General features: G+C 30.5%; 1 protein-coding gene and 1 long non-coding RNA gene across 2 annotated transcripts; both read right to left on the minus strand.

Moving 5' to 3' along the window:
• Positions 1–224: 224 nt before the first annotated feature.
• LOC126657213 (uncharacterized) lies at positions 225–6,313 on the minus strand. The gene is made up of 5 exons (XM_050351873.1): positions 6,090–6,313; positions 1,542–1,630; positions 1,263–1,361; positions 923–1,122; positions 225–843 (listed from the first exon to the last, which is right to left on the minus strand). Exons 1-5 carry the CDS (start codon positions 6,311–6,313, stop codon positions 349–351), a joined length of 1,107 nt encoding a protein of 368 aa, XP_050207830.1. The 3' UTR covers positions 225–348.
• A 5,153-nt stretch (positions 6,314–11,466) lies between these two features.
• LOC126657620 (uncharacterized) lies at positions 11,467–13,109 on the minus strand. Its single transcript, XR_007633382.2, has 3 exons — positions 12,936–13,109; positions 12,190–12,276; positions 11,467–11,787 (listed from the first exon to the last, which is right to left on the minus strand). It is a non-coding gene; the product is annotated as an uncharacterized LOC126657620 (long non-coding RNA).
• Positions 13,110–13,870: the final 761 nt, after the last annotated feature.

Raw genomic sequence — 13,870 nt, forward strand, 5'->3', positions numbered from 1 at the left:
TTTGGCGATAAGAAGCAAAATTTTATAGGCTCGCTCGAGACCTAATAAATACAATTTAACAAGAGTCGTTTGAATCTTAGTTAAAAAATAATTTAGACTCGTCCGAGTCAAATAAATAAAAGGATCCATTCGGACCTACAAATAAATTACACCAGCAGAAGTTTAGATTAACTTCTCAAAATAACAAACGAGTTTAGATTAACTCTACAACTAAAGAAAAGCAATGGTCAAAAGATCATTATATTCACAGAAGCAAAATTACAAAGGATCCGCCCACGATCCAATACAAAAAAAGGCGAAAGCAAAAAATACTAAAAAGCAAAAAATACAAAAAGGAGAAAATAAAAACTAAGCCTTATTCAAAGCGTCTTGCTTCTGCTTATCAAGCTTCGCCTTCACCTCCTTCGCCAAAGAAGCAGGATCCAACTGATTGACTCCAGAAAGATCGACGCCAGGATTCTGCTCCCGCAGCTTTGCCCCGATCGCCAACCGGTATTGAGTCATGACTTGGGAATAAAAGCTCCCAGAGTCACCCAATCGCCGGCGGAGACGCCCCTCTTCTTTCTTCAGATCATCCCTCTCCTTAGTGAGAGCACCTGAAGAAGACTGTAGAGACTCGACTTCCTCGGACAAAGTTCGAACCCGAGCCTCTAAAGCGGAAATCTCCCGAGTCTTGGTAGATACGGAGGACCTCAGCTGTTGGATCAGACCAGTCGCCTCGCCAGCCTCCTCCTCCATCTTTTGTTTCTCGGAGAGCCAGGATTCGGAATCTCTCTGGAGCTTCTTCAATTGATCCACCGCATCCCTTCGGCGGCGCTCCAAAACAGCGATGGACTGGACCACCTGCGAAAGAAAACAACAAATAAGAAAAACAAAAAAAAAGGGAGAAGCAAATCATAATATAAAAAAGAAAGAAGCATACCGAAAAACCGCCAAGACAGGCGAACTCAGCCAAACTATCGCCATGTTCGCGATCAATGGACTCAATGTCCTCTTTTATCATAATATTCTCCATGCAAGCATGAAGAATGGCGACGTTTGAAAGACGAGGCGGATTTTGCGCGTCCGCCCAAGCAGCAAACCGAGGTGCCTCCTCGATAGACACCCAGAAGATTTCTTCTTCTTGGGACGCTTGGTAGAAGCTCCAGCCTGGTCCTCAGCAGGACGCTTCTGGCCGGCGGTAGGCAACCCCTTCAGAGAAGGACCTGACTCCTTCGAAGGAAGCAGAGGCGACTCGGAAGTCGCAGCAGGAACTTGATCGCCAGAAGCAGGATCAAGATTAGGATTCACCGAATCAGGCGTCGGATTCGGCACGGCGATTGTAGAGGGATTAGGAACGCCGCTAGTCACCTCGCCCATATCTACAGTCATATCGACATGAAAATTATCAAGCAAATGTTCAAGAGAAGTCGACATCCTACAAAACAAAACATAACAACAAAAGATTAGAAAAATACCTTCTAAAGGAAGACCCGCCAAAAGTATTTCACGGCGACTCAAATATCGTTCTAAAAGAACGCTGTACTTGGGCTTATCAAGACGACAATCCGACAACAAAGACAAGGCGAAGTCCCTCTCCCCATCAGCCAGGTCAGGTACATCAGTAAGCGAAACTTTACTAGAAGTAAAACTCCGCGAAAAAGAAGAAAAAGAAGAATGTTGAACCAAGAAAAACTTAGGGGTCCAACCTTTCAAAGAAGATGGAAGACTAAAAAGAGACCGATTCGGTCGACCACCCGCAAAAATAAATTCCTCACCCTTTCGGCGGGAGAAAACATAAAAATAATGGAAAAGAGCAAGCGAAGGCTCCTGCATCCGAACCCTACACGATTCCATAAAAGAACAAAGAAGGCGAATCGCGTTCGGATGAAGTTGACCTAAAGGAACACCCAAATTATGACAGACCTCTACAATTAAAGACTCTAAGGGAAACCTAAGACCCGCTAAAAGCTGTTCATGAAAAACAACTATCTTGGAAGGCGAATCGGTACTATGATTCGCCCGATACGATTTTGCCGGTCTCAAAATAACGTATGACTCAGGAAAATTAAATTCCTCGGCATAACCAAGTATCTGCTCTCTTGACAAGGAGCTCCGGGTATATTCTAGCTCGTCACGAGCACCCTTCGCCCCCTCAGTTACTTCTGACATTTTAAAAATTTTAAAATGGGGGGGAAACACGGAGTGATGATGAAATTAAAATCCTAAAAGATCAAAAGAAAGAAAAAGACGAAGAACAAGAAGAACAAGAAGAACAAGAGGAATAAAATCAAAACTGCAAACTACCAAGAAATTAAATTAGTGAAAAGGTAAAATACCTCGCAAGCAAATACGCAGGATCGAAAGAAAGATAAGGAGCAACTTGAAAACGAGGAATCTTGAAAGCAGAAGAAGGAAACCCACAGAAAGCTTGAAGAAATCGAAAATTTAGCAGTTGCAGAAAAAGCAGAGATTGAAGAAGAAGGAAAATGTAACAAAATGAACAATTATATATAGCATGAACCAAAGAAACTGAAAAGACGAGATCCCATAATTACAAATAAGGACCAAACTAATAGCGCATGAAGACACTTGTCCTTCATCCGGTCATAACCCTCTACTGATAAACAACACGTGGCAACGCAGAATCTTACTAAAGATGAAACGTCGCCCACAAACATATGAAACGACTCGCCCGGAATATAAAACGACTCGCCCGTATAAAAGAACTCAGCTCCAAAAGAGCTAAAATCCACTAAGGCATAAATGCCAAACTACTTCAGCTCACTTGCGAGGGGGCTAATGATGGATACCGAATCCTATTGTAAGTATAATGGAGCCGAGTTGCAGGAGATCCACTCTCAGACGATACCGGACTCCCCCTGAAGATCGGAAGATATGAAGGAGATGCCGAATCTCTTAAGATTCGGTGACATGCTAATAAAGACCGAATCCCACATGATCCGCCGAAAGCGCGTCAGGTCCGAGATTCGGATAATCGACTAATTATGGAAGTGTTGTCCTATTCGGACACAAACACTACATATGGAAGGATAAGCTCTACTTTAGGAAGATAAGACTATTTAGGAAGACGTTCCTAAATAGAACTCTTATCAGATTAAGGTAGATCCCGACAAATCAGGAGAATCTCTACGATATTGCCGAATCCCTATAAAGCCGGATTCACCTGCCTAATACAACTCTACTAGGTATATTCGACTACTATAAAAGGAGCACGAGGTATGCCTAGAATCACAATTACATTCATATACTCAAAACGCTGCTCAAAGCTCTAGACTGACTTTAGCATCGGAGAGTTAATCGGACAACCACCGTCCGGTTAGCTTCTACCCTGTTTTGCAGGTTCACTCACCGGTTCAGAAGGCAGACTCCATCAGTTAGAATATCAAACGATTGAAAAAAGATAGTTAGTGACGATTGAAAAAATATAGTTAGTGTTTTGGTAGGAATCAATAACTGAAGATTAAAAGAGTTATAGAATTTTATAAAGACTTATTTAAATTATAAGTGTGTAAATTTAATAAGTAAATTAAAGCAATTATAAAATTTAACTAAAATAAGTATTTTAAAAAAGGTGGGAACTAACAGAAATGCTCTATTTGGTGAGAATCAATGAGAGGGCTCCGTTGGTCCTTTATAATATATAGATTAGATGTATAAAAAGACAAAAAAAATTGACTTTAAATCATTAAACTTAGAAAAACAATATAATGATTAAAATAAAAATAACACAAAACAAATTAACAATATTTAAAAATACTCGTTAATTGACGGTTAATGAAATGGATCAACAATTCTATTTTCTTTTTAGTTTCCTCACCCTTACCGTAAATAAATATTTTTATGGCACAAAGAAACAAATAACTATATCCATATGTTTCTACATCAACCAACACAAATATTTGCTCGATTGATATGGGCACATGCTAGCTTTTTGAATTTCTTGATATTGGATTCTTCAACTTATCCCATATTTCATGTTGGATTTTGTTTTGTTTTTTTTATAATTTGTGAATCGATTGGATTTCAGTTTTAGATTTGCATTTTGGATTCTTTCGTATTGCTGAATGTGGTGCACGCAAGTTGATATTAATACTATAAAACATTATAATAAAGTAGTTTTATTTTCATTGAAATGATAATGTAATTTTTGGTAGTAAACAAATTTATTAACCAATTAAATTTTTATTTTAGGTTAACACGTAAATCCTACACCACGGTTTACATGTTAAAGTCTTAAACTAATTCATCTCTTGAGATTTGATGAAATAATATCATTTATAAGTGTAGATCAAGAATATAACAATTTAATTATTAAAATCTACTATTGCTTATCAAACTAATTAAATATCTTCTGACTTTTCAAAAGTCAACTATTTTTATATAATCAAATCCACTACTAATCTCCTTTTTTCAGTTGAATATGTTAATGACTTGGTTAAGAATTTTAATTGCCATAACTAAAATTTAAGTTCACCATTAAATTTATTTTTAAAACGAAGTTTAAATAAAATATAAAAATAGTTTGTAAATATTCATTAAATCACTATATATTATAAATAAAATTATAATTGCATGAATTATTTATTTATTTATTTTTTGAGAAAAAACATGAATTATTTTTAACATCTTTTTTAATAAGTAGATCAAACTAAATTTTAGTTATGACATTGACTTTTTTTACCAAAATTAACTTATAGAATTAATTGAGGAAGGAGTTCATAATAAATTTAATTACATCTTTAAAAAAATAGTTGACTTTTATTTTGATCTAATTTTATAAGATTATTAATAATTAATTAATTGTTTTTCTTATGTATTATCGAGATTTAGGTAGATAAAAGGACAAAAATAATTGGTATGCTGAAATGAAGTACAGTTGAGTGCAAGTGGTACAGCTGACCAATTATGTATTTAAGTGGTATAAATGTATTTCTTTTGCAAATGGTGTGGCTATTGGAGAGTAGATAGGGCCAATATTTATAGTAAAATGGTATAAAATTAGGATATTATTGGAACCAAAGATATATGTATATGAAGAATAATGGTTGGCTTTGGGCCCTTCATACAATTTCATGTGGATGAGTGAGTTAGGATATAGAAAGGAAAAGCATACTTGTGCCTTTTCTGTTCTCTCATTGGATCATTCTTAGTATATTTTAATGTGTGTCCAATAATTAATATATTTGCCAATATGGGGATACAATAATAGGGTTATATAGATCACTATCTTAATATAGCAATGCCTATGTAAAATTGAACATATAATATATATCTACATGTTATTAATCAATTCTTCTCACTTTCAATCACACAATGACAGGATGACTTTGCTTCATCCTTCGTCCAAATAGTTTTAAAAAGAAAATGTTAGCAAAATAAATGAAAATTTTAAAATCACTTGCTTCAGTATATTCACGATAAAATCTGATAAATTCTTAAACTCATACAATAAAAACCAGACAGTAACACACTATAATATAAACATCAATGGTCACACATAATGTGAATATTTTTCTATCATTGGCGTGGAACATTAACGTCATAAGCACAACTCTCTAATGTAGTACACTATATATATATATATTATTGACTCGCTTGAGTTAATTCACGATTTGCTCAGAATTAATTTTAAAATATTCAAGATTGCTAATCAAGTTAAATCAGAGTTCAACCTGCTTCAGTTAATTATTGAATTAAGTTCAATCATTAAAATATTTGAATTCAACGGACTCATAAGAATGATTGAATTTATTTTTATTTTTTGTTTTTATGTATTTATATCGATACTTATATATATATATATATACTAAATTTTATTTAAGTGTTTATGTAGATAATCAATTCAAACCGAATCAAATTTAGTTTTTAATTAATTTATTATATTTTATACCAAACTTTAAATTTGAGCCGAATGTCCAATTTTGAACTTTAGAATATAGGATTGGGATTCACTCAAGTTCATTTTGAACTTGAGGAGGTCTTGTTTACGATCTACACCGTCAATTACAAAATAGACGATATAGATTCCAATCAAAATGAATATATTATTTGAACCTAAAAAAAACAATAGTTGCTTGAATAATAACATAAATGTGTTGTGTGGTTGAGTGATGAGTATTGAGTTGGAATTGGGCAATCCACAAAAGAAAAGCATAAAGGGTTGATGAGGTGGTCCATACAACTCGAAATTGCACAATCTCATTGGTTCATTCTGCCCAATCCCTTTTGACCTTTTGGAAATGAGTGTAAAGTGTTGTTGTTGTTGTTCATGGTTGCTTTGCTTTCTAATAATAAGTTCGCTAACCGCCATTTCATTTTAAATATGCTTAAATTTCTATGGTTGCTTAGACCTTCCGTCCAGTTATTTAATTTCTCCAATATTTAAAAATCACTTTATTCTATATTAATTTAAAGAGTTAAATACTATTGCCCCCATAAAATTCTGTCAATAAATTTTAAAAATCGACTATTTCACCGAATTTTGTGTTTCAGCTAACTAAAATCCCCTTATATGGGGGGTGTTAGTTAAGAAAACAAAAATATCAAGGAATAAACAATTAACTTTTTAAAACTTACAAAAAAAGTAATATTTCGGACCAGATCTCATGGAGATAATAGTATAACCCTAGTTTAAAATCAAATTGAATGAATTATACATTTTTTAAAATCAACATTCAAGTTTTTATTTAATTCAATATCAAAAGTAATTATACGTAAGGTTATGATAAATATCATGATCTGACAAAAAAAATTTATACTATAATTCTAAACGTTTTAATCGCAAAAATTTATCTATACAATAAACTGTCGTCATCTAAACATTAAAACAACACCGAACACATCCAGAATAAATAAAAAAAATTATAACAAAATATTATATTGAAGAAAAAATTAGACGTTGTTTTCGGCTAAAAGCTGGAGATCACCGTTTCCGCTCTAAGAACAAGAGCTAAAGTTAATGTGAAGACATAAATATTTTCCTATTGAAAAAACTTCAATTTAAATTATATTTAAGAGAAATTAAACACATTTTTAGGACTATAACGTCGTCGTATGTCACTTTCATTTGTCGGTTAGAATAGTAGGTGTCCATTTTTTCTTCTTCTTTCAAGTACTTGTTTGTTATGCTTTCATTTTACGCTGTGGCTTCTGTATTGCTGAAACACGTGTACTTGTGTTTCATGATATTATACTTCTAGAATATATATGAATCTTTTTGGTAATCTAATCATTTGCCCTATTCTCCCAAAATAAATAATGTTAAAAATCCATCAAAAAAAAAAAGTAATGTTAAAAGACTCCTAATACTAATAATAATGATAATAATATATATTGAAATCATTATATCAAGAATCTCTTGGCCAAAAATGAAATTCAAAGTATATTAAATAACTTTTTTGAGAATATTTTTTTTGTGATAATAAAAAATTAATTTTAAAACTTAACAAAAGCAAGTTCAAATATTAATAAAAATATTTGAAAAATTAAAATTGTATACAAAATTTAAAAAATAAAAGGTATAAATATTGTTTATAATACCATTCCGTCATAATAATAGTTTTATAACTATATATAAATTATAAACGATATAAAATGTAACAATATATGTCTAAACATTATTATGAGAAAGAGTTGAAGTTAAATAAAATTAAAATAATAGTTTTAATTTAATTTTAGATATGATTTTCTTATCACCAAGTTAGTGTCATATACAACATATCATATGTCACCTTGAAGTCATCTTGTATGTGTGAATTAAACAAGTAAAAGCTCTTAACATGTGGCAAGCTTATGGGTATTTAACAAATTTGAAGACGTGTCTAATGGGACTAATTAAATCTAGAGTTTGGCATGCTTACAATTTACTAATATTCAATAAAATAGGCTCCCAAATTCAAACTAAAGTCCATAATTTTTGTATGACCAACTCTAAAATTACTTTTTCTTTTTCTTTAATTAGAGATTTTTCTGATATAAGTGAGGCTCTTTGAGATTTTTGGTTTGATCAAAATCCTGAAAAACAACTCGAAAAAAACTCACAAAATTATTAAAAGAAAAAGTTAATTTTAAAAAGTACATTTTAAACTCAAAAATTATACCTTTATCTAAAAGTAATTAAATTTTTTTATGTTTTTATTTTTACTTATAAAAATATATCATAAATTCATATCAGTCACTTTTAAAATACATTGGTCATATATTTTTTTTATAAATTTTTAATATGAAATGTACAAATCGAATTTTTTATAGGTATTTTTTGAAGTGTAATTTTGAAAATTGTGATTGATTCTAATACTTTTATATAATTTTCTTTTTGGGATATTTTTATTGAAGATATTGTTTTTGGGCTCTCATATTAAAAGTAGTTTTCTTATGAACAAATTTTGTAGTGGAAATTAGGCCCAACACCATAATAAGCCTAAATATTCTCACGTGTACCACCATATTTCTTTTATTGCCAAAATACTATTCAAAGTGAATCCATTCCATAAACACGATTTTTTTTTGTTTTCTGTTTTTTTTCTTTGACTTCTCTCCCTAGCAAACTAGCAAAAAATTATCTCTTTAAAATTTGCATTTCTTCACTGAAATTTTGATTCTGTAAATCGAAGTCTATCAATTTGAAGCGGTCGGAGGTGGAGTTAGATCAATTAATCGGGGGAATTAGAGGCAGAATTACAGTAATTCGATCGAACGAGTGAAATTAGGATTTCTAATTTTTTATTGGAGAATTGGTGGTATTGTCTTTGGAGATTTTCGGTGGGATCGATGATAGGGTTAAGAAGGAAAAATGAGTTATCGATCTATGAGTTTGCTTTCGTTGGCGGCGGCGATGGGTTGTCGAATGATGAGTGTGATGGCGGCAGTGGTGGAGGTGGAGATGGGTTGTTACCCACGGCATAATTCTTTCATATGTGTAAATTAAGGATCTTTGTGATGTCTGATGTATAAACTGAAGGGGATTTTAGTATTTTTATCCTACTGAAATTTAATCTTCTTTGTCGATGAAATCCAATGAGAATAAAGTTTTGATTTCTTTTTGGTTGAGGATGAAGATTGTCACTGCATAATGCTTTCATCTGTGCTGCATTATTAGTAAGATTGGTCACAGTTGCTTCAAGAACTTCTTTTTCTTTCACTACTTTAGCCAATTCTTCATCTGTCTTATTTGAATGAAAATTTGATAGATACTTATTAATGGATATCTTATTTCATCTATTTATGATTGGAAGAACATCCTATTTGATCTTTGTAGTCTTTTAAATTTCTCCGAGGACTGTTTTTAAATCTTTGTATGCTAAAATACTTCAAATCCACTCCCTTTATCTCACCATGAAGTGCAAGATCCACCAAACCCACAATGGGAGCCATCTTGAACCTGTGACCGGAAAATCCACTCCCTTTTACTTTTTTTGTCTTAGTTGAACATTTTTTTCAAGCAGTATTTGAGCTTTTCCATCCTTTTTAATCTTTAGCAGTTATACTATATGTCATTTTGGATCGTTTCATATTGAACATAATTACTATATACTATGGATTTTTAGCAATAATTATTATATTCTATAAATATATAAACTTACATATATAAAAAGAATTTTTTTTAATAAATTGAAAATGAACCGATAATAAACTTATTTTTAAGTAAAAAAAATTAAACCGACAATAATCTTATATTTAGTAAACTAATAATCAATTGTTGGTAAACTTATATTTAGTAAACCGATATAAATAATAAGTTTAGTATTTATTTTTTAAAAAAAAACTATAGTAAATTGTTTATTAAGTAAATTGATAGTCAACTGATGGTAAACTTATATTTTGTAAACTGATATAAATCATAAGTTTAATAATTTAAATTTTTTAAAAAATAAACAATAGTAAATTGTTATTAAGTAAACGGATAGTCAATTGTTGGTAAACTATATTTAGTAAACCGATATAAACCATAAATTTAATATTTTATAATTTTTCAAAAAATAAACAATAATAAATTGTTTTCAAGTAAACTGATAGTCAACCGTTGGTAAACTTATATTTAGTAAACCGATATAAACTATAAGTTTAATATTTTATAATTTTTAAAAAATAAATAATAGTAAATTACTTTTTAAATAAACTGATAGTCAACCGTTAGTAAATTTACATTTAGTAAACCGCTATAAACCATAATTTTAATATTTTGTAAGTTTTAATAATAAACAATAGTAAATTGTTTTTTAAGTAAACTGATAGTCATGGTAAATTTATACTAGTAAATTTATTTAATATTAGTTAATGGTTTCCAACTGTTATTTGTAGTTCTTTCATTGTTTTACACTTGATATGCTTAGTACACAATGTTTGATATAGGTATTCTAAAGGTATTTCTTTAGTTTACTATTTTATAATTTTGTCGTTTTGCTAATATGATATGTTTTTTTTTTTAATATATTCAGGATTGAGAGTATTTCATTAAGCCCGAGGAGCTTGTTTGTGCAAAGATTATTCACATAATCGTAGCTCGGTGTTGGCGAAATTGTAAGGTCATGAAAAAATTTATGGAAAAAAATTCGAGCAGGTGCATACATATCAGAAAATGACCAAGAGATGTCAGCTGATGAATAGGAGATGGAAAGTTTATCCAAGGATACTAGAGGTTATTAGAGGGTTACTAGAGAGTTACTAAAGGTTTACTGATAGATTACCCAGTTGTTACTAAATTTAACCAATAAGTAATATATTATGTATCATTATATTATTACTGCACATTTACTATTAAACTAATAAAAGTTTCCAATAAGGTTTACTAACAGGTTTCCTAATATTCACCGATACTAAATAAAATTGTATATGAATACTTTTACTATAAGTTTGTTAATAGAAATTTAAATGTTTACTAACAAGTTATTAAATGGAAAATAATAGATATCCCAAAATTCACCAATAATAACACTTTGTATTAGTATACTATAACAATATGTGTACTATTAAGATACCTAAGGTTTTCAAAAAAGTTTACTAATAGGTTTCCTTAATATTTACCGATAATAAAATAATTTAAATTGGGATACTATGGCTTTATATTTGTTAATAGGTTACTAAAGGTTCACTAAATGATTACCAAATACTTTTACTGATAGGTTACACTTTCAACTAATAGGTAACCCAAACATAACCAATAAAAATCCCTAAAATTTTCTAATAAATTTTCAAACCAATAAAACTTATTTTACATCCCTTTAATATTGCTATAGGTTTACTAATAGGTTACTTAAAGTGTATCGACAGATCACCAAATGTCGATTATAATCAGTAGACAATTACTATTGTTGTTAGCATATTATACAATAGTTTATCAAAAGTTTACTATTAGTTTACCAAATAGTTACCAATAACTTTTTTTATTAAAAAAATACATATAGTTTAACAGTTTACTAAACAACTATTGAATTTACAAAAAGTAAAATAGTTAACAACCAACATTCATAGGTTCAAAAAACAAACCTATACACATACAAAAAAATAAAACTAAATAATCCAAACAAACCACTAAAACTATAATCCACATACTAGACAATTACAAATTTTAAATTTTTTTCTTCATTTTTTCCGTTCTCGCTTCCGCATTCATCTTCTTATACTCAACCTCACCATCACTTTTAATGTTTTCTTCCATCTTCATATTCCCATATGTATACAAAAAAAATGCAATATCCTCCCGATAGTTTTTAATGCTGAAATCCAAAGGAATTGGCTTTATCTGGATCAAATACTCCGTAATTGCAAGGGTACGCTCTACAATCACTGTTTTTTTTTATAAAAAAAAACAAACAAACAACAATTGTATAAAAAGAATTAAAATATAAACACATACTTATCTTTTGAATAGGAAGATCGGAAACAATTTCAATGTTACAAACTTTACTTTCAATGTTCACTAGGAGTTTCTTATGAAGAAGAAACTTTAGCATCACTTTCAATCTAAAAAACATATTAAGAAAAAAGAACAAGTAAACACATATTTAAAATGAATTAACAAAAAAAATTGACTAACTTTATACTAAATAGTTACTAAGGGTCTCCCTCAACAGTAGATCGTCACTCTATCTCAACCAAAATATCAATGAAAGCTAACAAACATAGAATCACATATAAATAGAAACCTTTAATGAATCTAAAAGCACCATAACAAACTGACTACTTCACCTGCATCAATATCTTTGATGCTTCATAACATCCTTGCATTCCTTCCTTATAATTTTCAACGTTACCCTCCACATCTTCCGCGATTACCTGCATAATTAAGTAAATCATTACCAAAACAACTCAACTAAAAACAATGCAAATTCAATATGAAGAGAAAATAAAAAACTTGATTGTTGGTGTTGCTATGTTGCTCGCTCATGTTATAAGTAGCAGTTCTCAACTCATTCGTAAAAGTAATTATAATTTTCGTAATAAGTACAATCACACAACATCTGAACAGAAAATAATAAAATCAGAGAATCATATCTAGTGACTATGAGACAAATTTTAGGAAAAAGAACAAAGGTAAATATCGTTTTTTTATACAATTTCTGTATACTCTGCAATTACAAGAACAGTAATCACAACTTACATATAAAATTGGTTTGAAATAGAAGATCAATTCTAAATTCACACAAGTTACATAAACTTACATGTAATCCTTATGGGTTATGACATTTAGGGAGTCAATTTCAAAACCTTAAGACTAAACTAATCATTAATTCTACAACAAATAAGAAACTAAAATCCTAAAATCTATATTCAAAGCAGTAATCAAACTTTGCATTCTATAATTCAGCTTCTCGAATATCATAAATCAAGAAAACAAACAAAATCTCAGCCGCACATCATCGGCAACATATTGCAAATCAAAAAAACATAAAAATAATAGATGGGGAAAGCATAAACCAAAGATTTCAGATAACCTGTGGCTTCAAAAGATGTTTTCACTGCATGGGTTGCGAGATCTAGATCGGAGATTGAATCTGATGACGGAAAATTGACTCCCATTTTTTTTGATTGATTTTGATTCTGATAGAATTAGATTGGGAGAATCGGTTTAGTAAATTTGAATTTGTAGAATGCAAAGTTTATGTAAGTCGTAATTATTCAAATAAAGAAGTATATTTTTAAAAGAAACTCAAGTCAAACAGTATTAAAGGCTATTCTTTAAGTTATGTAGTAGGCGTGAGAATATTTTGTCTATTTAAGTGTAATTGTCTAAAAATCTCAATTTTGTAGCTTAGATGGTTAATACGTTGTTCATTTTAATCCTTTCATGTTTGAAGACGAAATTAATATTATTTTGTCCTGAAAAAACAATGGGCTGGTCCATAAAATTCATCAAGCCCAATAATTCAAAAGTCTTTTGATAAATTAAAGTCTAAAACTATAATAAAGTTAGCATATCTTTTTACAACAACATGCCAATATAGCTATTTACTGAAAAACTATAGAGAAAATTACAAGATTGAGCTCATCACATTTAACTATTACAAAAATGCTAACACTCCAAAATATTTACATCAGTAGTAATTTTAACTTTACAAATAATATCACAGCTTTCATATTTATTTCACATAGTACCAACTCTTCCCTAATACAACACGTGTAACAAATCTGGACATTTTAAACTCACAACTTTCTTAATTATGGCCTCCACCCCTTTCACATCTCCTCTACCGCCATCGCCACCGCAACTATCACCATGAAAGCCCTACAATGGCATCTCTCCGACCATCCCCACTAACCCCGTTCTAAAAGACGTCTCTACTAACTCAAAATATTCTCAAGCTGGAATGAAATAATTTTTTTCTTCTTCGTTGTTTGTCCAAATTAGTTGCTGTCGGAGGTGAAGAAC

The sequence above is a fragment of the Mercurialis annua genome, linkage group LG7 (assembly GCF_937616625.2).
Source record: "Mercurialis annua linkage group LG7, ddMerAnnu1.2, whole genome shotgun sequence".
Classification (NCBI taxonomy): domain Eukaryota; kingdom Viridiplantae; phylum Streptophyta; class Magnoliopsida; order Malpighiales; family Euphorbiaceae; genus Mercurialis; species Mercurialis annua.